Below are 26,406 nucleotides of genomic sequence, written 5' to 3' on the forward strand. Positions count from 1 at the left end.
CGAGAATGCGTAACAGAGGCTACGCGGAGCCCGATCCCTGAGAACATCGCTTTGGTAGCGGTTGTGCCCGTCTTCTCTCCCCCGGCCCCCCGGCAGTAAAATGGCGACCATAGACGGCGATGTGCCCATGGAGCCGGAGCTGGAATTAACGAGTGACGAAGAGATGGAGAGGTAAACCGTGACGCTTAATCGCTGACATTTGCTGGGGATGGGGACATCAGAAGTCGCTGGCTAGCTAACCACCGTTTTTTCAAGCTCCGTTAGCTAACGTTGCTAACGTTGTGTTGATGTAACGTTGGCTGGCTAGCTAGCTAAACGTTTTGGGACCCTGGGGTACGACAAGGCCTGTCGTCGCCGTTGGGGCCATTCTACATCTGTCTGTACCTATAGACAGATATCTAATCGTTTCGCTGGTGAAGTTAGTATATCCTCCTTTTCGCGATCCTCTGCAGTTGCAATAGCTGTCTAGTTTGCTGGGTACCTAGCCAGTGGCCCATCTAGCTAACGTTAGTATTATGGGATATATACAGGCTACTTAACAAATATTGACATTTTAGAGCATCTCTGGACGTTCACCTCGTTCGGGGTGTTTGAATAAGTACCCTACCTGGTTAACTTCACCCACCAACCTGCCTAAGAAGCATACCAGCTACGTTACATAGTTAGCTAGCTGTTGATACACATTAATTAATGATAGCTCACATTAATGTCCTATTCTTTGATCTTTCTTTAATTAGCTCTCTAATGTTAGCGATCCATCTTTGTCATCATCTTGTTCTAAATACCTATACAAGCTACCGATCGCTAATTATTTGACGTTAACTAAGCAGCGATAGGTAACTAGTCTAGCTGGCTAGACTATATAACTTCTTTGTTAGCGCCACAATATCAGCTATATTTATACAAATGTATAACTATAAGGGTAGTAAGTCCTACAGTGTATTAGGTAGCTAATAATTAATCAAATGATTGGCCTCAAATTGCTGTTTAGATTAGGTAGACTAATTTAGATAGCTAACATTAGCTATAGTACAGTATGATTTCGCATAAATTCACAGAACATTCCAGCAAGCTGTGCTTTAGTTTGTAGCTAGCTAGTAGCAATCCGCCGGGTGTGAATGCCTGGAAAAACAGGAAGAAGAGGTATCCCAAGCTAGATTGCTCATACGTTATGGTGTGTGTATTGGTATACCTGAATGTGGCAGTGGTTTAAAAAGAGTATTCAGCTTGGCACGCAGTGGAACAGAGACCCTGTAATTCGGGAACATTCTCTGTGCGTTCAGCCTTGCGACGAGCTGGGTGAGCTGTCAGCACACATTAGAAGCACGCAGCTGGGTGACCTAACGTCGCTCGCTGGCTAACGTTAGCTAATCACCTAAACAAGTTAAGCGGCTGATGATTTTGTACAATGGCATGATGGCACCTTTTATGTTCAGATATGGGCAATCAGACAGAGCAGAGGTCGTGTTACAGGCGGCGTGGACTCTGTATATGAGTTTGCGAATGATATCGATAGGAATTATGGCGGCCTAAAATAGTTTGCCAGCTTTAGCTGCCACCAGGTCACAGTGAAGAATTTTGTTTTAAAAAGATATGAACCCAATAGACCTCTTAATTAGTCAGTCTTGATTGAACTGGAACATTTTTTTTTGTATGTTTTTTTTTTTCTTCTTAAAATTTTAAGACTTCACCTTCAGCTAAATTTGCAGTGTTGTTTCGGTTCTGCATTTACAAATCGATAAAGTGAAACTGCTAATGTATAGAAAGGGTAGGAATGCAGTCTTGTGGGAGTGACATGTAGCGCATGCATACTTGTCAAAGACAGGCCAATCTGTCTCGAACTCACTTTAAATCCCATAGAAATCATACCAATTGTTGACTGGCAGGAAAAGGCCACTGTTTTAAATTGTTGCTAGTGGAGTATTACTGTCTTGTGTCTGCTAGATGCCATTAGGGACACTACAGGCAGCAATGACATGAAAATTGTTACTCTCTTCACTGAAACCTTATTTTTTGTTTATTGATGTGATATATTTTATAAATGTGTATAGTGCTACTCAGCATCTCATTGATTGTCCCTGGAAGTTCAAAGTATAGTTTATACGGTGTGGCATTGAATGGACTGAATGTACCGGGTGGCTGTAGAGCATTACGTTGTCAGTTCCATGTTTTCCCATGCGGAGTCAGCAGAGATGTGGTGAGGGGGCAGGCTTATCATTGTATTTCAGGGTGAAAAGTTTGTAACCTCTGAAGTTGGACATTTTTTTTTTTTCCACCAAGCTTCGCGAACATTTGTGTGGACTTATCGGAATGTAGGCCTACCCCCCAGTTTAAAATTAACCAGCGTACTACTGAGTAGGGTGTAAATATAGTAGTGGTATCACTGGTCTTGTTGCACACTTCCAAGTATACCCAGGGCTACTTTTCATGTTCACAATTTGGCATTTGTCAAACAACTACACGGCCACTCCCATAGCTACTCTCCTTGTCTTACAAAGATCAAGCGAGATAGGACTCTTTGAATCGGCATAACATGTCTTTTACAAGCATGCCTTCTCTCAGTGTTGATTGGTGGTCAGGTGTCCCTTAGATTGTGGTTCTTGGGAGAGGACAATCTGCATGACACTTTTATGTAGGACAGGGATGTTGCAGTCATGAATCCCAGGTTGGGGCACTGCTGTTGTACCCTTGAGCAAGGTCCGTTACCTGGATAGTCTCAGTAAGTGTCCTGGTGTGTAAGTAGTTGATGTGCAGCTAAAACTGTGCCATGTAAGTCGGCCTAGTTAAGGGCGACTGCTGAGCATATGGACTATGTGATGTAGTGTACATTGTGCTGTATGTATCTGTTCTGACATAAGGGTTATTGTAGGTTGCGTTTCAAAAAGGGGACCTACATTTTATCGTGATGCCAAATAGCGGCCAGACCAGAAATATGCAGGGGGTCTCCAAAAAAAAAAGTACTTTAGGTGTTAAACACGGATTGCAACGGGCATTCTCCCCTTTTCCATGCGGCCAGCCCCATGTGACAGCGGGCGACCCCTCGAAACGTCCACATTCCCGCAGCAGCCCCCGGGTCCTCCCCTCCAATTGGACGGGGCCAGCTGGCCACGGCCCCTGCTGCTTCTGCGCTTTCTATGTATAGACCCCAGTCCAGGGAGCGCAGTCCCCGCCACACAAAGGTGAACACGCCGCGCATGCCTCTGCATTCGTGTGCGTGCCAAGCAGAATCTAAAGATGGAAAAGCCAACGGCCCTCGGGCTCCATTGTAGATGATGAAACGCTTAGGCCTAAACCTGCTTGTAATGCAAAGTCAGTGCAAGGTCTATACAGCATTCCAAGAACAACATGACTTTCACTTCCAGTTCCAACAACCACTGGGAGATATTCAAATTCAGAGCTAAAAAGTTAAAAATAAGAGAGCAGCTTCATATTCAGGTTTTGAGGGTTTTTCTCTTTTGCTGCTGTAATTCTTACTGATATTTATGTGTGTTTGAGACAACTTTTTACTGCTCTGTTTGTGTTACTCTGATAGGGTTAATATATGCTTTTCATTAGATGGATTGCTTTAATGTTCATCAATCCGTCTTAAGCACAGGTGCATTTCTCAGTAAACTACAAATGTACTTTTCTGTGTCTGTCCGTCTTTCCGTTCTGTATATCTGTCCACACAGGGAAGCAGAAGGCTTCAAAGAACAAGGAAATGCCTTCTACATCAAAAAGGATTACTCTGAAGCCTTTAATTTCTACACAAAGGCCATTGGTAAGATTGCCCTCAAGGACTTTTCCACTGTTAAGACTGGAGTCAGACAAAAGCAGTTTTGGGTCTGGGTACTTGTTCCTCTCAAGTCAAGTGAAAACCACTCAATTTGGACCTGTGCTACTTCAGCCCTGTAATAAAGCTAGCGCAGGCTAACAGGAACAAGTGTCATAGGAGGAGAAGTGTGGATTTAGTCACAGGAGTATTGCTAGGATTAGCTGTAGGCCCTAAAATGACAGTGAAATTGACATTCACAAAGCACATTGAGGTGACCCTGTAGGGGTTCACTTTACCTGACGATAGCCAATGGAGATAACGCACAATACTCGTCCACCAAGAAGCTGGTTCTTTTAACCATGAACTTTGCTTCCTTGGATTTGGGAAGCCTGAAAGCCCCCTCTGGAAAAGGTTGTTTGTGCCTGAATGATATCAAAGTGTACAGAATGGTTTGGGACTTAGCTGACCTTCCACTGGCCAGTGAGGAAATTCTGGAGCCTTTTGCACTGGTAGACTGTAGCTTTATTCACCCGTCATGGGCTGGCTCGCAGTTCCAATCTGGAGTCGGCTAGGCTGTGACCTGTATTTAATCTTAACAATTTAAGTCATAAGAGGAGAAGTGACTTAGTCGCAGGATTCGATTAAATTTCCCTTTGATGAGGGCTCAGATTTGGACCCAGAAAAAGCAAACTGAGACACAGACAGGGAAGTGCGGTGTAACGATTGCGGCTGACCTGAGACTCAGCTTAAACTGACCCTTTGTTATTCATCATTCTGTGGGTGTTTCAGAAGTGCTACTATTTAGTGTGTGTGTATTGTAACGTGTGTATCCTTACAGACACATGCCCTAAGAATGCCAGTTACTATGGTAACAGGGCTGCCACTCTGATGATGCTGAACCGATACAGAGAGGCGTTGGAAGATGCCCAGCAGGCAGTGCGACTGGATGACACCTTCGTGAAGGTAAGCTCAGGGTCAGAATTGTATTTTGGGACCTACAAGACACTGACACACTGTCATGGTCCTTTCAAAGTGTTCATAAGGTTTTGGGGTTTTCTTTGCATACTCAGTTTCCTCTCCTGCTAAGTGAAGTGTTTAAAAAGCGGTATGCTTAGTCGTAAGTTTTGGTCTGTGTTCATTGTTTCCATGGAGCACATTGACAAAGGCAGCCAGTAACTGGGGGGTCATTGAACCAGCTGTCTTCTCATGTCTTCGGGACTGAATGACGGAAAGGGTACGGCCATGGTCTCTGGGCGATATACTTCCTGTGTTGCGTTCTGCTGTGTCAACCATGTGGCATCTGCCCTCAGGGCCATCTGAGAGAGGGAAAGTGCCACTTGTCCCTGGGGAATGCCATGGCTGCCAGCCGCTGCTTCCAGAGGGTTCTAGAACTGGAGCCGGACAACAGCCAGGCACAACAGGAGGTGAGCGCCAGGAGCCAATCAGAGCAGGGCCAATTCAATTCTACTGGCCCTAGGGCTTTTAATTCCTGTCTTATTCCGTGTTTGATTTATCTGCTCTGTTACAAATACAAAAATGCTGCTGCTTTAGATGGCCTTAATTTTAGGAAATTAAAAAAAAACCTTGTAAAATTTCTTGTATTTTTCTTATGCTGTATTATGCATTGTGTGAATATTGTTTATATTCATACATTGTGTAGCAGCACATTGATTATGTTTCCTTTTGACTTTCAGCTGAAGAATGCAGAATCCATTCTTGAATACGAAAGAATGGCAGAGTTTGGCTTCGAAAAGAGGGACTTTAGAATGGTACGTACTTCTGGCTTCATCTTTAACCACTCTCTCAACAGGGCAGATTCTGGGCAGATTCAGTAATACTTGAATTATCCAGACAGATTGTTATATTCACTCAACTGATTATTTCAGCCAGTCCACATAATGTAATAATGAGTGAATCTGCACAGAATCTATAGAGAATTGATCAGAGAAAGGCCAGTATTAGACAAACGTACCCCAGTGCTACTTCCTCACTCTGTGTCTTTGACCTCTGACCCCACCAGGTGGTTTTCTGTATGGACCGAGCCTTGGAATCGGCCTCCGCCTGCCACCGTTTCAAAATCCTCAAGGCTGAGTGCCTGGCCCTGCTGGGCCGCTATCCTGAAGCGCAGTCTGTTGCCAGGTACAAGCGCCGTGCCTTTGAGTGCACTCCCTGTCAGCACCATGAGTACACATAAGCCGGAGGCTAATGGAAGTAACACACATCCATGTGAAGGACACTTCATTAAATCTGTGTGTGTTCATATACAGTATATCAGTGCACCAGTGCACACACAGCTGTCTCCTTGCATTAGGCTGGTCCTACATTTTTAAAATGTAAAATAGATAGGTCCAGCTGAATGGATTTTGAAGTCACAAATTGAAGTGACTTGGTGTAGCTTTTCATACTGAACTTATGAGGCTGGTGTTGCTTATTAGGTAGGACTGCATGCTGGAGTAACGTGCATACAATCCACAGCTTTGCATTAATGAAGCCAGACATCCCCGGATAAACACCTCTGGTTGTTATGTTTAAAAGAAAGTTATGTAACAGGTTAATTAGGGGAAATGGATAGTACTCGTTGGTATTGAACCGATTGTGCCATGCTGCTGAATTTATATGAAGTAATTGTTGTAAAATATGAGAAATTTTATTGTTTTCATCTTGTTGGGCTACAATGTGAAATTAGCCAAATACAACTGCTCATTGTTCATAGTGTGCGATATCAGTTGTAGAATGGACAGCCAAGCCTACAGGTAAATTTAAATAACATTGAATGAAAGACGGTGGTATCAGTGTTGGTATTGGTGTCCGCTGATACTGATGTGAAAAGAGTCCGTACTAGTATCAGTTTTGAAAGACTGGTATCGGAGCACCCGTACAGTTCATTACTGACATCTAATGCAAAGCAGAAGTAACCCCTGAAAACTGGTACTGCTGTGGCAGTGGGCCTCATTAGGATCTTGCTCACTGAAATGGCAGCTCTAGTTAGTCGTGAGTGTTGCGAAGGCCGCTCCCGTCATTTTCGTCTTTTTGCGCGCCCGTGTCCCGCAGCGACATCCTGCGCATGGACTCCACGAACGGGGATGCGCTGTACGTGCGCGGCCTGTGCCTGTACTACGAGGACTGCATCGACAAGGCCGTGCAGTTCTTCATGCAGGCCCTGCGCATGGCGCCCGACCACGAGAAGGCCCGCCTGGCCTGCAGAGTGAGTCTCCGCCTCCTCCCTCCACTCCACTCCGCACAGGAAGCATTTGCCATTCTGTGGCAAAGGCCCAGCCTCAACGTTATTTAAAACATCAATTTGATTTCCCTGTTGTCGCACTACATTTGACCTTTGATCCTTTTGGTGAAGTTGTAAAATCAGAATTCCTGTGTACCAAATGAGCAGTCAGTTGTGTTGGCTCTTGGTGAATTGATGTTCTCGCAAGCTAACTAATAAACTGTTACACAAAGAACTTCAGTCTGGAGCGTGGTCGAAGATGAGGTAGAAACAGGTTTTATTGATGGTCTTCAATACAGCAAGACTTCATACATGAAGGTCGGCTTCAGGTACTACACGCACTAAGTCTCACTTAGAGTCTTAAGCCTTGCACACTCGTCCTCACGCTCAGTCTGTCTCTAGTGCGGCTAGGTAATTCTCGCACCCACACCTAGATATATGTACACGACTCTGGTCCGTGCCACGTTGTTGTTGCGTTGCTTCTGTACTAAACAAAGAACAAAGAACATCTTATACCATCCCTGAGCTGTCCAGAGTGGTTAATTATAACTGTCCTTGCATCGCCTAGAGTCTGGCGCCTAATTGGAAAAACATTGCTTCTGAAGGTATCTCTAGATTGATAAGGAGTACACTCTGACCCAACTCCTCTTTGTCACAGACACTGACAAGGGAGGCAGAGTGGGAGAAAGTTCAGCCGGGTAGAGAACCCCTATATCACCTAAGAACAAAACCTTTATTATAAAAGAAGCTTCTAGGAACTGAGGTACCTTGGTTGTGCTGATCATCCCAAATGGTTAAACATGTCATGACTAACCTAATACTGAACTACAGCTACATGAGTGATTTCTACAGCTATATGAGTGCTCGAAATCATAGGCCTCACCGTTGGGACGGCCTTGTGCCACGTACACACTTTCAGTGTGCCTTGTGTGCATGATTAGTTCAACATAGCAGCATCTCTTGGAAAGTAGGCCACAGGTCACAACTCCGTGAGCGGCCTAAAAACTACACAGTCACATTATACACTGTGCATACTAATTCTACCAAACTAATCAGTCTACCAATATAATGAGCACTAAATAATCACCACTATTCTTCAGTCCCCCGTCTGATCATTCCCAAACTCATCAATGATCACAAAAAAGGAAAGTGATTATATGTGATAGATAAAGTGATTATATATATAAGCGAAGCGAATCTTATACTCTCAAGAGCATAGGCATCTTGCGTTTCTAGCATTAATAAAAGGAAAGGAAAGCTAATAGAAAAACGAAGTCTCAGTCAAGTTCAACGTCGTTGTCATCTGGGCCACACGTGCAGGTGTCATAGCTCTGCTGACCAAGCAGGTTACACCCTTAAAAAACAAACATATGCCCAAAATCAAAACAATAAAAGGTGTCACAATCTGAATGATCTGGGGTAACAATTCTCCCGCCCAAGATCCTAACCATGTCTCCCAGCTCCACTTCTGAGATGCTTTTAAGTGGGCCACTTGCTCGTAAATGTCTTGTACATATGTGGTGACATTAACAAACGCATCTGGTACATACGTGCAACATTCTTGTTTCAAAACTGCACATGTTCCGCCTTTATCTGCCAGAATAATGTCTAAGGCTATGCGGTTTTGCAACGTCATTTGACGCACTGAATGTAGCTCCTAATTTATCAGTGTCAATGCTCCTGCTGTATCATTAGCAATTTTGTCTAAGGCAAAAGCCATCTGCCTAATCTCATCTAATGCGACAGTAATACCATAAGTTGGAACTAATGAAGCAAAGAAACGTTGAGTTGGGGTAGCAACAGTTTCTGTGCTGTGGAACACGTCCCTCTTACCTCTATGCTTGATGTTAACCATACGCATAGCTGGTACTACATATGCCGTATAGCACGATCCTGACCATTCAGCAGGCAAATATGAATAAGCATGCTTCCCACAAACATACATTGTCCCATTTGGAGCGGCTTTGTCTTCAGCTCCTAAATTTGGCATTAAAACGAACAAGGATATTTCAGCAAAATGTCCATGCCAATGCATCGCTTCCCATGGTCTTAAAGTAGAAAGACTATAGTTACATGAACTTCGTCCCAAAAACATACCCGTACCATTGTTTTCCCAACATAACATACCCTCAGGCGCATAACTCAATTTCACTCGCTCTGGGGGGCTTGATGGAATTGGTCGTGTATAGAAGGTCACGTTTCCCTCAAAGAAGGGGCTTTGTGTGTCATTATATGCTGTAGCATAGTCGGCTAATGTGAATGGAACTGATACGTATGGATATGTGTTAGAAGATGTTGGCAATAACCCACACACCCAACATGAATCTTGTCCCTTTGCCCTAGCATAGCTGTGTGCCATGGCTAGAAATGTGTTATCCCTGTGCGTATCATGATGACTGTCATAATGTGCTTGAACTTTCAAAAACAACACAAACACCACAACAAACCACATATTCATCATAGATGTTATCACACAGAATGTCAATATATCAGTTCATAGATGATCTTGAACGATGTTCCCAAAGATTCTGTCGTCGTCCCTCAGGCACTCTCGATGACAAACGAGGCGATGTCGCAGCTCAGGAGGAGGGTCACTCGATCCACAGGTTGATCCAGGCCAGCTCCTGTAACCTCTGACTGCCCAGGACTCAGAACCCTGAAAGATACACAAACACACAAACACACAGGAAAACGACCAACACATCATAGCCGTAATGACATTTTAAGCGTCCTAACTAACTGTCAATTCCAGTAATTCCACTACTTTCCCCCGTCTGGCCCTCCAGCAGGGTCGTAACACAATGAGAAGTATTAACATGAAACAGCATGAAACATGTCATTTCATGTTTTCTTCGTCTTTAGGTAACCCCTGGAACATACTGCCTCCAGTTCTACCCTCCGACTCTTCCCATAGCGCTGCTGTTGTACTCTCCCTATTCTTTTGGGGGCTCAGCTAATTTACAATGACTTGCATGAATCCATTTCTGCTTCCCCTGCACCTTGACTGCAGCGTCTGTCACCAATAACACCTGATAGGGTCCCTCCCATTTCGCTTCCAATGGTAACCTTTGGGGCTTGTGAACCATGACCCATTGACCAGGTACTAAAGAATGTCCCCCGTCAGGTGGCTGTTTCCACGCCTCCACCACCTGCTGGGCAGCTGTTCGAACTGCTTCAGTCAATTCAGTGCAATAAGAAATCAATTCCAATTCGTCAATTCATTGGCGCACATACGTAAGGTCCGTCGTTCCGTTGTTCAATTGCCGCTGCGAGGGGTTGCATGGAGGGGACTACTCGTGTCCCAGAAACAACTCCAAGAGTTCCCTCTGCTTCTCTTCACTCAGGTTCTTGAATTCCCGAACCAAGTTGTCTTCAGCATCCTTACGTTGTGGACCGTTGCCTTTTCGGTTTCCCGTGCGGCATTCTCTAGCCCAATGTCCGTACTTCCCACACTTCCTGCAGGCTCCTGTCTTGCCCTTCTGATTCTTCTGCTTCTGTGCAGCCACATTGCGGATCTTGCATTCAAGATCTGTTTCCACTCTTCTTGCTGCTGTCACCAGGTCTTCAAATGTTGTGCGGTTATCTTCCCATCCAGGCGTGCTCAACTTGACCGCCTTCCGCACTTCAGGTAACAGGCCTTGCATGAATGTTGCCTTCAGTGGGCCATTCGCATTCCCTCCGATGTTCCGTTCATTGAGGCCTTCTATTCCAGAATGTCTCAGGAACAGCTTGGAAAACCGGTCTGAGTAGTCATCAATTGCTTCTCCGGCTTTCTGGATGCAGGCAGCAATTTTTCCCCAATCTGTTGTTGCTCTTGTAGCTCGTTGGATCCACAGACGAATTGCTTCCCAGGCATTACCCAAATTCTGTCTATCATCTCCCAATGCTGTTTCAACTTCATGAGTCACTCTAGTGATTTCAGCAGTGTTAAGCACTGTACACAGTAACTGAAGGCCATCACTGGGATGCAGGCGATAGATGTGACGCAAACGCTCAATTGTTGTCCAAGTCTCCATCCCTGCCTTGCGTGGATGCTGCAGGCCTTTGGACCACTTATCAATTTCTTCTGGCTTGCATGCTTTGTGAGCGTAGATCATCTGATCCCCGTGCCTTTTCACCACTAGGGGCCTTAAGCGCCTTTCACTGTTGGGCTCAGAATCATCTGCAACAACCGTGCTTTCCTCGTCATCATCACTAGAGGCGCCCATTGCCATTGCTCTGACTGCATATCGTCTTTCAAACTGAACTGCTTCCTCCATTTCCGCATACGGGTAGACACTGTAGGGAGGAGCAGTGGGGCAGGCGTGAGCTCCCCTTTCAACTGTAGCTCCGCCCCTGCAGTAGGGCTCCTGCTCCTTCCCATTTTCTCTCAGTCTGCCTCTGAGCTCCGACAGCTCCTCTTCTAGCCTCTTGCATTTCACATTCTTTTCTCTTATCTCCTCAGCCAACGCCCTGACATTTTCTTTCTCGTGACTCAATTGCCTCTCAGATTCCGAACTTACTTGCTTTTCGTATCTTTTCCGCAATTGACCCAACACCACCAAAGTTAATGGCACTCTTTCTTTTTCAGGCACACGTTGCGACTTTCCCCAAGCTTTCTTAACATCATCAATTGGCCACACACCACCAGATTCAAGCTCAATCCCATACTTTTGCTCAATCTCTTTTTCAACTTGTTCCAATTTAAAAGTGGACCGCAAATACGCCGTACTCATTGCCACCATTGTCTCAAAATCAACATCGGGCGCAGCTCTCCCACCCTTCTCAGTAGTAGGAATCTGCTCCGTTTTGTCAGCACCAGGTTCAGAGTTTCCCTGAGCACCCGCCATTATCATTAATCTCAGGCTGTTGTCACACCAGTGCTAGTTCTCTCACTAGGAAAACTCAGATGTCTTTTACACACTACTCTCCTCCTCCCGGAGAGTTTCACTCCGTCGGTTGTTTGAATAGAGCTCTTTATCCAAACACCGTAAACCACAAGATATATACACACACACTCACTCGCTCACTGTCGACAGTACAAAAACACATAAAACAAATAAAACACATCAACGTCTAGACAGCTCTTCCGTTCCCTGACGGGCTTCTACAGATCTATTTCAAACTGTAGGAATATCGCGATCTTCCGTGACAAGGCACGTGCATCCACGAATTCAAGCGTACACATACAAATGCCAATTTTCCACCAGTGTACCCTTACTCGTAGGATATCCGCTATAGCGCTCTCCCAAAGGAGCTATGCATTTAACCGGTCACTACAGACTCTTTTTCTCTGCAGTCAAGGTGCACCACACACTTTGCAGTTTGCAAATTTTCTTTCACCCCCGTGTACACATCAAACATACAATGATTACAGCTCTCTCATTGTAGGCACGTATCTTCACAGTTCTTTGTCTAACTGTTAGCCTTTACTTCTAGTGTTACATGTACTCTGTAAATGTCTCGGTTCTTTCTGGAACCCAGCAAGGTAAGGAAAGGGGCTCACCAATTGTTAGAGAAGATCAACAGATGTTGAAAGCGCGCAAGTGTCTTCTCTTCACTTTCTGGCAGGATCTCTCCTTTTCCTCGTGGATCCGGGTCACGGCACCAAGTTGTTGGCTCTTGGTGAATTGATGTTCTCGCAAGCTAACTAATAAACTGTTACACAAAGAACTTCAGTCTGGAGCGTGGTCGAAGATGAGGTAGAAACAGGTTTTATTGATGGTCTTCAATACAGCAAGACTTCATACATGAAGGTCGGCTTCAGGTACTACACGCACTAAGTCTCACTTAGAGTCTTAAGCCTTGCACACTCGTCCTCACGCTCAGTCTGTCTCTAGTGCGGCTAGGTAATTCTCGCACCCACACCTAGATATATGTACACGACTCTGGTCCGTGCCACGTTGTTGTTGCGTTGCTTCTGTACTAAACAAAGAACAAAGAACATCTTATACCATCCCTGAGCTGTCCAGAGTGGTTAATTATAACTGTCCTTGCATCGCCTAGAGTCTGGCGCCTAATTGGAAAAACATTGCTTCTGAAGGTATCTCTAGATTGATAAGGAGTACACTCTGACCCAACTCCTCTTTGTCACAGACACTGACAAGGGAGGCAGAGTGGGAGAAAGTTCAGCCGGGTAGAGAACCCCTATATCACCTAAGAACAAAACCTTTATTATAAAAGAAGCTTCTAGGAACTGAGGTACCTTGGTTGTGCTGATCATCCCAAATGGTTAAACATGTCATGACTAACCTAATACTGAACTACAGCTACATGAGTGATTTCTACAGCTATATGAGTGCTCGAAATCATAGGCCTCACCGTTGGGACGGCCTTGTGCCACGTACACACTTTCAGTGTGCCTTGTGTGCATGATTAGTTCAACATAGCAGCATCTCTTGGAAAGTAGGCCACAGGTCACAACTCCGTGAGCGGCCTAAAAACTACACAGTCACATTTGACCTTTGATCCTTTTGGTGAAGTTGTAAATCAGAATTCCTGTGTACCAAATGAGCAGTCAGTTGTGTTGGCTCTTGGTGAATTGATGTTCTCGCAAGCTAACTAATAAACTGTTACACAAAGAACTTCAAGTCTGGAGCGTGGTCGAAGATGAGGTAGAAACAGGTTTTATTGATGGTCTTCAATACAGCAAGACTTCATACATGAAGGTCGGCTTCAGGTACTACACGCACTAAGTCTCACTTAGAGTCTTAAGCCTTGCACACTCGTCCTCACGCTCAGTCTGTCTCTAGTGCGGCTAGGTAATTCTCGCACCCACACCTAGATATATGTACACGACTCTGGTCCGTGCCACGTTGTTGTTGCGTTGCTTCTGTACTAAACAAAGAACAAAGAACATCTTATACCATCCCTGAGCTGTCCAGAGTGGTTAATTATAACTGTCCTTGCATCGCCTAGAGTCTGGCGCCTAATTGGAAAAACATTGCTTCTGAGGTATCTCTAGATTGATAAGGAGTACACTCTGACCCAACTCCTCTTTGTCACAGACACTGACAAGGGAGGCAGAGTGGGAGAAAGTTCAGCCGGGTAGAGAACCCCTATATCACCTAAGAACAAAACCTTTATTATAAAAGAAGCTTCTAGGAACTGAGGTACCTTGGTTGTGCTGATCATCCCAAATGGTTAAACATGTCATGACTAACCTAATACTGAACTACAGCTACATGAGTGATTTCTACAGCTATATGAGTGCTCGAAATCATAGGCCTCACCGTTGGGACGGCCTTGTGCCACGTACACACTTTCAGTGTGCCTTGTGTGCATGATTAGTTCAACATAGCAGCATCTCTTGGAAAGTAGGCCACAGGTCACAACTCCGTGAGCGGCCTAAAAACTACACAGTCACATTATACACTGTGCATACTAATTCTACCAAACTAATCAGTCTACCAATATAATGAGCACTAAATAATCACCACTATTCTTCAGTCCCCCGTCTGATCATTCCCAAACTCATCAATGATCACAAAAAAGGAAAGTGATTATATGTGATAGATAAAGTGATTATATATATAAGCGAAGCGAATCTTATACTCTCAAGAGCATAGGCATCTTGCGTTTCTAGCATTAATAAAAGGAAAGGAAAGCTAATAGAAAAACGAAGTCTCAGTCAAGTTCAACGTCGTTGTCATCTGGGCCACACGTGCAGGTGTCATAGCTCTGCTGACCAAGCAGGTTACACCCTTAAAAAACAAACATATGCCCAAAATCAAAACAATAAAAGGTGTCACAATCTGAATGATCTGGGGTAACAATTCTCCCGCCCAAGATCCTAACCATGTCTCCCAGCTCCACTTCTGAGATGCTTTTAAGTGGGCCACTTGCTCGTAAATGTCTTGTACATATGTGGTGACATTAACAAACGCATCTGGTACATACGTGCAACATTCTTGTTTCAAAACTGCACATGTTCCGCCTTTATCTGCCAGAATAATGTCTAAGGCTATGCGGTTTTGCAACGTCATTTGACGCACTGAATGTAGCTCCTAATTTATCAGTGTCAATGCTCCTGCTGTATCATTAGCAATTTTGTCTAAGGCAAAAGCCATCTGCCTAATCTCATCTAATGCGACAGTAATACCATAAGTTGGAACTAATGAAGCAAAGAAACGTTGAGTTGGGGTAGCAACAGTTTCTGTGCTGTGGAACACGTCCCTCTTACCTCTATGCTTGATGTTAACCATACGCATAGCTGGTACTACATATGCCGTATAGCACGATCCTGACCATTCAGCAGGCAAATATGAATAAGCATGCTTCCCACAAACATACATTGTCCCATTTGGAGCGGCTTTGTCTTCAGCTCCTAAATTTGGCATTAAAACGAACAAGGATATTTCAGCAAAATGTCCATGCCAATGCATCGCTTCCCATGGTCTTAAAGTAGAAAGACTATAGTTACATGAACTTCGTCCCAAAAACATACCCGTACCATTGTTTTCCCAACATAACATACCCTCAGGCGCATAACTCAATTTCACTCGCTCTGGGGGGCTTGATGGAATTGGTCGTGTATAGAAGGTCACGTTTCCCTCAAAGAAGGGGCTTTGTGTGTCATTATATGCTGTAGCATAGTCGGCTAATGTGAATGGAACTGATACGTATGGATATGTGTTAGAAGATGTTGGCAATAACCCACACACCCAACATGAATCTTGTCCCTTTGCCCTAGCATAGCTGTGTGCCATGGCTAGAAATGTGTTATCCCTGTGCGTATCATGATGACTGTCATAATGTGCTTGAACTTTCAAAAACAACACAAACACCACAACAAACCACATATTCATCATAGATGTTATCACACAGAATGTCAATATATCAGTTCATAGATGATCTTGAACGATGTTCCCAAAGATTCTGTCGTCGTCCCTCAGGCACTCTCGATGACAAACGAGGCGATGTCGCAGCTCAGGAGGAGGGTCACTCGATCCACAGGTTGATCCAGGCCAGCTCCTGTAACCTCTGACTGCCCAGGACTCAGAACCCTGAAAGATACACAAACACACAAACACACAGGAAAACGACCAACACATCATAGCCGTAATGACATTTTAAGCGTCCTAACTAACTGTCAATTCCAGTAATTCCACTACTTTCCCCCGTCTGGCCCTCCAGCAGGGTCGTAACACAATGAGAAGTATTAACATGAAACAGCATGAAACATGTCATTTCATGTTTTCTTCGTCTTTAGGTAACCCCTGGAACATACTGCCTCCAGTTCTACCCTCCGACTCTTCCCATAGCGCTGCTGTTGTACTCTCCCTATTCTTTTGGGGGCTCAGCTAATTTACAATGACTTGCATGAATCCATTTCTGCTTCCCCTGCACCTTGACTGCAGCGTCTGTCACCAATAACACCTGATAGGGTCCCTCCCATTTCGCTTCCAATGGTAACCTTTGGGGCTTGTGAACCATGACCCATTGACCAGGTACTAAAGAATGTCCCCCGTCAGGTGGCTGTTTCCACGCCTCCACCACCTGCTGGGCAGCTGTTCGAACTGCTTCAGTCAATTCAGTGCAATAAGAAATCAATTCCAATTCGTCAATTCATTGGCGCACATACGTAAGGTCCGTCGTTCCGTTGTTCAATTGCCGCTGCGAGGGGTTGCATGGAGGGGACTACTCGTGTCCCAGAAACAACTCCAAGAGTTCCCTCTGCTTCTCTTCACTCAGGTTCTTGAATTCCCGAACCAAGTTGTCTTCAGCATCCTTACGTTGTGGACCGTTGCCTTTTCGGTTTCCCGTGCGGCATTCTCTAGCCCAATGTCCGTACTTCCCACACTTCCTGCAGGCTCCTGTCTTGCCCTTCTGATTCTTCTGCTTCTGTGCAGCCACATTGCGGATCTTGCATTCAAGATCTGTTTCCACTCTTCTTGCTGCTGTCACCAGGTCTTCAAATGTTGTGCGGTTATCTTCCCATCCAGGCGTGCTCAACTTGACCGCCTTCCGCACTTCAGGTAACAGGCCTTGCATGAATGTTGCCTTCAGTGGGCCATTCGCATTCCCTCCGATGTTCCGTTCATTGAGGCCTTCTATTCCAGAATGTCTCAGGAACAGCTTGGAAAACCGGTCTGAGTAGTCATCAATTGCTTCTCCGGCTTTCTGGATGCAGGCAGCAATTTTTCCCCAATCTGTTGTTGCTCTTGTAGCTCGTTGGATCCACAGACGAATTGCTTCCCAGGCATTACCCAAATTCTGTCTATCATCTCCCAATGCTGTTTCAACTTCATGAGTCACTCTAGTGATTTCAGCAGTGTTAAGCACTGTACACAGTAACTGAAGGCCATCACTGGGATGCAGGCGATAGATGTGACGCAAACGCTCAATTGTTGTCCAAGTCTCCATCCCTGCCTTGCGTGGATGCTGCAGGCCTTTGGACCACTTATCAATTTCTTCTGGCTTGCATGCTTTGTGAGCGTAGATCATCTGATCCCCGTGCCTTTTCACCACTAGGGGCCTTAAGCGCCTTTCACTGTTGGGCTCAGAATCATCTGCAACAACCGTGCTTTCCTCGTCATCATCACTAGAGGCGCCCATTGCCATTGCTCTGACTGCATATCGTCTTTCAAACTGAACTGCTTCCTCCATTTCCGCATACGGGTAGACACTGTAGGGAGGAGCAGTGGGGCAGGCGTGAGCTCCCCTTTCAACTGTAGCTCCGCCCCTGCAGTAGGGCTCCTGCTCCTTCCCATTTTCTCTCAGTCTGCCTCTGAGCTCCGACAGCTCCTCTTCTAGCCTCTTGCATTTCACATTCTTTTCTCTTATCTCCTCAGCCAACGCCCTGACATTTTCTTTCTCGTGACTCAATTGCCTCTCAGATTCCGAACTTACTTGCTTTTCGTATCTTTTCCGCAATTGACCCAACACCACCAAAGTTAATGGCACTCTTTCTTTTTCAGGCACACGTTGCGACTTTCCCCAAGCTTTCTTAACATCATCAATTGGCCACACACCACCAGATTCAAGCTCAATCCCATACTTTTGCTCAATCTCTTTTTCAACTTGTTCCAATTTAAAAGTGGACCGCAAATACGCCGTACTCATTGCCACCATTGTCTCAAAATCAACATCGGGCGCAGCTCTCCCACCCTTCTCAGTAGTAGGAATCTGCTCCGTTTTGTCAGCACCAGGTTCAGAGTTTCCCTGAGCACCCGCCATTATCATTAATCTCAGGCTGTTGTCACACCAGTGCTAGTTCTCTCACTAGGAAAACTCAGATGTCTTTTACACACTACTCTCCTCCTCCCGGAGAGTTTCACTCCGTCGGTTGTTTGAATAGAGCTCTTTATCCAAACACCGTAAACCACAAGATATATACACACACACTCACTCGCTCACTGTCGACAGTACAAAAACACATAAAACAAATAAAACACATCAACGTCTAGACAGCTCTTCCGTTCCCTGACGGGCTTCTACAGATCTATTTCAAACTGTAGGAATATCGCGATCTTCCGTGACAAGGCACGTGCATCCACGAATTCAAGCGTACACATACAAATGCCAATTTTCCACCAGTGTACCCTTACTCGTAGGATATCCGCTATAGCGCTCTCCCAAAGGAGCTATGCATTTAACCGGTCACTACAGACTCTTTTTCTCTGCAGTCAAGGTGCACCACACACTTTGCAGTTTGCAAATTTTCTTTCACCCCCGTGTACACATCAAACATACAATGATTACAGCTCTCTCATTGTAGGCACGTATCTTCACAGTTCTTTGTCTAACTGTTAGCCTTTACTTCTAGTGTTACATGTACTCTGTAAATGTCTCGGTTCTTTCTGGAACCCAGCAAGGTAAGGAAAGGGGCTCACCAATTGTTAGAGAAGATCAACAGATGTTGAAAGCGCGCAAGTGTCTTCTCTTCACTTTCTGGCAGGATCTCTCCTTTTCCTCGTGGATCCGGGTCACGGCACCAAGTTGTTGGCTCTTGGTGAATTGATGTTCTCGCAAGCTAACTAATAAACTGTTACACAAAGAACTTCAGTCTGGAGCGTGGTCGAAGATGAGGTAGAAACAGGTTTTATTGATGGTCTTCAATACAGCAAGACTTCATACATGAAGGTCGGCTTCAGGTACTACACGCACTAAGTCTCACTTAGAGTCTTAAGCCTTGCACACTCGTCCTCACGCTCAGTCTGTCTCTAGTGCGGCTAGGTAATTCTCGCACCCACACCTAGATATATGTACACGACTCTGGTCCGTGCCACGTTGTTGTTGCGTTGCTTCTGTACTAAACAAAGAACAAAGAACATCTTATACCATCCCTGAGCTGTCCAGAGTGGTTAATTATAACTGTCCTTGCATCGCCTAGAGTCTGGCGCCTAATTGGAAAAACATTGCTTCTGAAGGTATCTCTAGATTGATAAGGAGTACACTCTGACCCAACTCCTCTTTGTCACAGACACTGACAAGGGAGGCAGAGTGGGAGAAAGTTCAGCCGGGTAGAGAACCCCTATATCACCTAAGAACAAAACCTTTATTATAAAAGAAGCTTCTAGGAACTGAGGTACCTTGGTTGTGCTGATCATCCCAAATGGTTAAACATGTCATGACTAACCTAATACTGAACTACAGCTACATGAGTGATTTCTACAGCTATATGAGTGCTCGAAATCATAGGCCTCACCGTTGGGACGGCCTTGTGCCACGTACACACTTTCAGTGTGCCTTGTGTGCATGATTAGTTCAACATAGCAGCATCTCTTGGAAAGTAGGCCACAGGTCACAACTCCGTGAGCGGCCTAAAAACTACACAGTCACATTATACACTGTGCATACTAATTCTACCAAACTAATCAGTCTACCAATATAATGAGCACTAAATAATCACCACTATTCTTCAGTTGGTACCACTTCTTCATTTTTACTGTATTGTGGCAGGCTGGTATTATAGTGTGCTAGGTTTTGTCCAAAGAATTCTATTTGTTTTTATGTTGTATTCATGTGTAACTGTTTGTAAAAGTTATCGACAGGTCTAGGGCTGCACAATGCAGCCGTTGCGATATATTGAATAGCTATTTTTAGCGCAATAACAGCTATCCCCGGTATTTGGCGTTAGGTTTCTTCCCGTATTTTTTCCCTTTAGTCATACCTGATGCGGGAGCACACCTCCAAAGTTCAGTGAAATGCTTCCAGGGCAGAAAAATATCACTTGTATCTATATGTTGGTTAACTTACCTATTAGCTTTGAAAAACACATAGCATATGTTTTCACTCTTTATCTTTGTAGCCATGTGTTTCTATCTACCACATGGAAGCAGCATAGTGCTGTTGCTGTGATATCAACATTGAATAGATACGAGTGGCGTTTTTCCGCCCGAAAGCATTTCACATGGCCTCGGAAAACTGGAGATGGGCTCCCGCATCACGTATGACTAAAGGGAAAAAAATACAAGAAGAAACCTAAGGCCACATACCAGGGTTATTGCGCTAAAAATAGCTATTCGATATATCGCGACAGCTATATCGTGCAGCCATAGACAGGTCGAATATCCAACTCAATAGTGACTCTCCCTTAATTTGTATGGTCTTGCTCTTGTCCAATCAGAATGCCAAAGCCCTAAAAGCTAAGAAGGAGGAGGGGAACAAAGCATTCAAAGAGGGGAACTACGAGGCCGCCTACGAGCTGTACTCAGAAGCACTGACAATAGACCCCAACAACATCAAAACCAACGCCAAGCTGTACTGCAACAGGGGCACCGTCGGCTCCAAGGTGAGGCTGCCCGCAGTGAGAGAGGAAACTGTGCTCCCAATGCAGTGCCCCAGCCATTTTGGCTCTTCGTGCTACTTACTAAAGCACATGCAGTGTACGCCACCAAGAGCTGTGGATCCTTTTGCCATCGATTCAGAATTGTGGCCATTTCCCTGTGCTTTTATGCTAGTCTGCATGTGTCTGCTATTCCACAATTGTGCCTGTTACTCTCTGTACATGTCCGCTGCTATGATCTTGCCCATGACTCCCTTCCCCGTGTGTATTTTTAGCTGCCTCTCTGCGTAGCACAGGCTTTCTGGGGCTCCCAGAAATGGGCCACCAGTCCTGCATTGGCTGGCCTGCATGTCCCAGAGGGGCTTGAGCCTGCCCTTCATTTCCTCTCTCTCCCCTTTCTGCAGCTGAAGAAATTAGAGCAAGCCATCGAAGACTGCACGAAGGCCATTAAGCTGGACGAGACGTACATCAAAGCCTACCTGCGGAGAGCACAGTGGTCAGTAAATGAGTCGTGGTTCTGAGGTAACTTGTGTGTTTGGTGTCCAGGGCTGCCACTCCCTCACATGGGTGGGGATGTACATTTGTGTCTGGTGTGTCCTTGTACCTGGAAGCCCTCTTGTTTCAAGTCCAGTTTTGGAACCCGTATAAAACACTAAGGTGATTACCTGGATTTTGTCTTTGATGTGTAGTTACATGGACACAGAGCAGTATGAGGAAGCTGTGCGGGACTATGAAAAGGTGTATCAGACAGAGAAGACTAAAGGTGAGCTTTGCCCACCCACTGCCATGCCTGTTGCCTCCAGGCTGTTCTCATTGGCTCTGATCTTACAAGGAGGACTTCCGAGATACCTGCTCATTAAAATTCCAAGGGAATTTCCACCCAAAAATGAAAAAGGTCTATGTTGTTATGTGGGAACAACCTATGAATTGCATGACGATCACATCATGTTTATTGCCAAGGTGACAAGGGATAAGGGAAATGATGCTAATTTTCCATTGCTTCACTACACATGCTGCATCTCCATGCAAACTGCCTCCCACATGGGGAAACTGAGTAGGTGGCAACTGATGCTCTGGTTTCTGTAACAATGTGTGTGCCCATAGTAGTTACTGTGTGTGTACACAAACCAAACAGGTTCTTCATTTGTAAGCAGTATATAAAGCAGACAGGAGTAACAGTAGTAGGCACTATGTAACTATGTGCATGTACACAGTAAGCATAGGATGTCTTGATATGTGCACTGTAGGGACACAGGTCTTAGGGCTGCTTAATGTGGGGCATGTTGCTCTGTGTAAAAGTTACAAAAGCTGATTCATGAGAAACTCACTCACGTCAATAGCTGTCACAGTAGGCATTTCAGAATCTTCAGCCGAACCCTCAGTTGCCTTACAAGCTTGAGCTTAGAACAGCTTTACTGATGAAGTCTGATGCATGTGACTCGATCTATTATAAACTGGGTCTGAAATGATGCAGCAGCACATAAAAAGGCTGTCAGTACTTTTCTGATGTCTTATAAAGGCTCCTGCCTGGAAGTATCTGTGTTGGAATAGAGAGGAGCATCAGCAAGAGACCCCAATGGTTGGGCACTCTCTCTTTCACCGATCAGAAATGAAAAATAGAAAGTCATGTTGGAAAGATTATGTGGAAGTGATGAGTTGAGTGACTGAATATTTACCTCCTAAAGGGTGGATATTATGATATTCAGAGGCCATTATCTCAAGGTAGAAGCCTTAAAACACTGGAAATACTTGAAATAAACACTGGCACTGAAACAGTGGGAATGGATTTTATTCCGTTTAATCCTGACAAATCTTCTTTAAAATGGGTGTTGTTCTGCTTGAAGTGTGACATTTGAAAGTGAAATAGTGATCATAATGTTTTGATTAATTATATATAATTAAATATTTTCCACTAAGCGCCAGTTGGTAGAACTGTGATGCAGTTGAACATGGTTTGTTGAATGTGTTTGTGTCAAACTGTCTCAGGATCACTGTTTTATGAAAATGTACGAGTGAACATTTTCGTGTTTTTTTGGGCTGTAATGATCTTGGACAGTGCCTCCACTAGACTCACTGTGGTTTGAGTGTTTGTGGTCTAATGCATGATGGACAGGTTTCATTCTGCTCTCAGAAAATTTGTTAGTGTTGCCGGCCCCACAAAAGGAATTGCATGGTCACCATGGTTAGCTGCTGCATTGCACACAAGTCACAAATGTGCCCTGCAAAGCATGTCCATCTGACTCATTATCCGCACCCTTAATTAGCACCTTTGCCTAACCCTGTTATTCCTCACCCCTTACTTTCAGCACTATTTTGTCACAGAGCAGCTTGTCAGGTGTTTCTTCCTGCAGAAAGCTGTGTTGGAGCGCCCCCTTCTGGTGATTAGCTGTACAAGACACCTCAGTTTCAAACTGATCCCACCTGCCGTCTAATTATTTGATAGAAGAGCACAGAATAGTGGCTTCACTGTTGTCTAAAAAGGAAGAAGTAAAGAATGAATTGTGGTGGTTGTTGTCAGACAGATGCAGATGTGTTTATCATAGTTAGTCTCACTTCTCTCTCCTCTCCTCCCTGCGCCCCCAGAGCACAAGCACCTGCTGAAGAACGCCCAGCTGGAGCTGAAGAAGAGCAAGCGGAAAGACTACTACAAGGTGCTGGGGGTGGACAAGAATGCCACGGAAGATGAGATCAAGAAGGCGTACCGAAAACGCGCCCTCATGCACCACCCAGGTACTGCCCCTGCCACACACGAGGTCACACACAACCACGGAGTTTCAGAATTCAATCCAAGGCTCAAATAACACCCCACAGCTCGCAAAGAGGATGCACTTAAATCACTTTGTTCAGGGTCAGATTCGGGGAGTGTCCTGTAATTTGAAAACATTGTAACGTAACCAACATGGTAATATTTGTCCTTGGTAATTTCAAATTGAAAAGCAACAGCTGATTAGTGAATCTGCCACCCTCGTTGGCACCTTGGGTGCCTTCTGTTTTGCCCTACCAAAACCAGTAGAGCATTTCATGTCATTTGGCCAAATGAAGTCAGACCATCGAATCAGCATCGTCATCCTACTTTTCACAGATTTCTCTCTTTGCAATTTTTACTATTGTAACAGTGTTAATGCCAGCGATTGACCATGAGGGTTCAGTCTCCAATGCACTGGTCCTCATGGCAAAGAGGTGTTCTGTTATTTTTTACCCATTCATTATTTAGTTGTTTGCATATTGTTAGTTTGAGCACTTAGCTTTACTCCATATTATGTGTATATAAGAGGCTCCTTTTTGTGCGTGCTCTCAGCCGTTTGGCTTCTTGGATGTTTGATGAGAATGCGGATGGGGGACTGACACTCACTCTCTCTGCCCGTCAGACCGCCACAGTGGAGCCAGCGCCGAGGTGCAGAAGGAGGAGGAGAAGAAGTTCAAGGAGGTGGGCGAGGCTTTCACCGTGCTGTCCGACCCCAAGAAGAAGTCCCGGTACGACAGCGGCCACGACCTGGAGGACGACGGCATGAACATGGGAGGTCAGCAGACTTCGCCATTCTCGCGGTTAATCTAACGCGATGTGGAACTACCCACCCAAACGGGGACCCAGCCAGCTCTGCACTCTCACTCAGCGTAGATTCCCCATACTCCCCCGCCCCAAGATCTAAAACTGAATCAGTTCTGCCTTTTCTTATGCAAAATGCCACAAGCCCAGCATGTTCAGCACTTGAATGTGCTAAGCAGGAGCCTGGGGTGTTGAGCGCCGAATGTGTGAGGCAAGCAGAATTTCAAAACGCCTTTAACCGATATCCACCGCTGTCGCTGAGAACAAAGTAGCTCTCCTTCCTCACAGGCATTTACACATACCTGGGTAGATTGTGACACTGCCAGGCAATTTTCCAACCTAGCTTTTCCTGATTTCTCAACTGCTCAGACTTGCCCCGACTAAAGCGGCAGGCAGTCAGTCTACCAGACAGCAGGGATAGCTTATCGAAAAACAAAAATGTTTACATAGTTTGGACTCTCGTGTTTGCCCTGGCTCAGCAACACATGGCACTTGAAATCTGTTCAGGAACATGGTGAAAAGGCTGTTGTTTGAAGTTGGCAGCATTCAAGTTGTTTGTAGCTGGGTGTAGTAATAGACATTTGTGTGACTGTGCTGTCACATTGAGTTGATATACTGCCTATCCCTTCCAGATTTCGATGCCAACAACATCTTCAAGGCGTTCTTCGGTGGCCCAGGGGGCTTCAGCTTCGAAGGTAAGTCATGTATGTGTGGTAACAGCTTTTTATGTGGAGCTCCTACTTTTTTAAGGTTTCACCTTTGAATTATGAATTGGTGTAAAACTGTTTCATTAAAGTATGGGGTTTGTATTTTTTTCTTTGTTGTCCAGCGTCCGGACCTGGGAACTTCTTTTTCCAGTTTGGCTAAAGTGGAGGATCCCAGCATGTATGCGGTTACCCTGTCGTGGACTTCGTTCAATTGGACTCTCCCTCCCACCTTGATTTTAATACCGACCTCCCAGTTTCTCAGTCAGATGCCGTGCTTCTTGCCATACACAGAATGGCTGCTTTAACATTAAGACAAATCCAAACACCCATCTTCCAATGAGTAAGAAGGAAAGGCACACATACACACCTTTTCCCTCTAGCAGTTTGACCTCATTTCAAAGCTTCAGTTTCTGAAAGAATTTTTGTGAGTACTGTCAATATCAATATTTTGACTTGGACTGGTTATTCAAATTTTTAATGGTAACTTAAATGCACACTTCTCACAACAATACTTATAAATGAATTGAAATTGATATAATGGCCCATACCCCAAATATATTTACTGTAACCAATTATAGTTCAGTTTTCCTTCAGCAGCAGCGTGGTGGCACTCCCAGCATGTTTGAATGATAGCTGAACTGTGAACAGAACACACAGTTGACTGTGGCATAAGGGAAAGTTGCTGCTGCTGCTCATATTTGTCACTAACACCCTGGCTCAAAGACGGCTGGGGTCAATATAGAGACAAGGCTAGGACCGAGATTACGGGGGGTTAAAGATGAACTCAGGCTCAGGTCAGATAATAACCTCCTTTCATGCATCGTCAGAGCGGTGTTCACAGAGCAGGTCTTCTCTGGAGATTTATTACACTGGCGTTTCAGTCCCGTCACTTGGAAGAAATAAACCTCCAGAGAGCGTGTAAGCTATGGCCCGCTGCGGCTAGCTCCATAGGTAAATGCTTTGTGAATGCAGCCCTGCCATGTTGTAGGAACCATTTTTGTGTATTTTCCACTGGCTGGGTAAACGGACTAATTAAACGACTGTATACAGCATGCAGGTGAGGGACGAGCCGAGGGCAGCTGCCCATTGTCTGCCTCGTGGTCATCTCCCCGCCGCAGGTTAATGTTCGATGTTGCCATTCACTCCTCGATGCATTGTACATTCTACTGGAATGTAAAGTGTTTATTTGTGTTGATAGTCAATGACTGTTTAATTTTTTGTTTTGTTTTTTGTTGTTTATATATTTTATACATATATATTTATTGTAAATTCACAAGCTGTAATAGCCTCACCCAGGGAATGTGGATGCTCTTCTCTTTCAGAGAGGATTTATGGAGAATGTCAGAAAAGTGTCCCCATTTTTGAATTTCCTCAAAAAAGAAAAAAGAAAAAAAAGAAGGGTAGCCACAGTCTTATTATGGACCGTTCTCAAACAACCATGTAAATAAACTTGGCCTTTTTTTGTTTTCC

At 44.9% G+C, this 26,406-nt stretch overlaps 1 protein-coding gene across 1 annotated transcript; it reads left to right on the forward strand.

Annotated features, from left to right (window-relative positions):
- On the forward strand, window positions 1-26,406 carry LOC118794768 (dnaJ homolog subfamily C member 7). The gene is made up of 14 exons (XM_036553034.1): window positions 1-171; window positions 3,672-3,760; window positions 4,593-4,717; window positions 5,065-5,178; window positions 5,449-5,523; window positions 5,775-5,893; window positions 6,806-6,959; window positions 20,524-20,688; window positions 21,087-21,178; window positions 21,372-21,445; window positions 23,266-23,412; window positions 24,051-24,203; window positions 24,862-24,924; window positions 25,059-26,406. Exons 1-14 carry the CDS (start codon window positions 101-103, stop codon window positions 25,094-25,096), a joined length of 1,479 nt encoding a protein of 492 aa, XP_036408927.1. The 5' UTR covers window positions 1-100; the 3' UTR covers window positions 25,097-26,406.

This window comes from Megalops cyprinoides, chromosome 19 (genome assembly GCF_013368585.1).
Source record: "Megalops cyprinoides isolate fMegCyp1 chromosome 19, fMegCyp1.pri, whole genome shotgun sequence".
Classification (NCBI taxonomy): Eukaryota; Metazoa; Chordata; class Actinopteri; order Elopiformes; family Megalopidae; genus Megalops; species Megalops cyprinoides.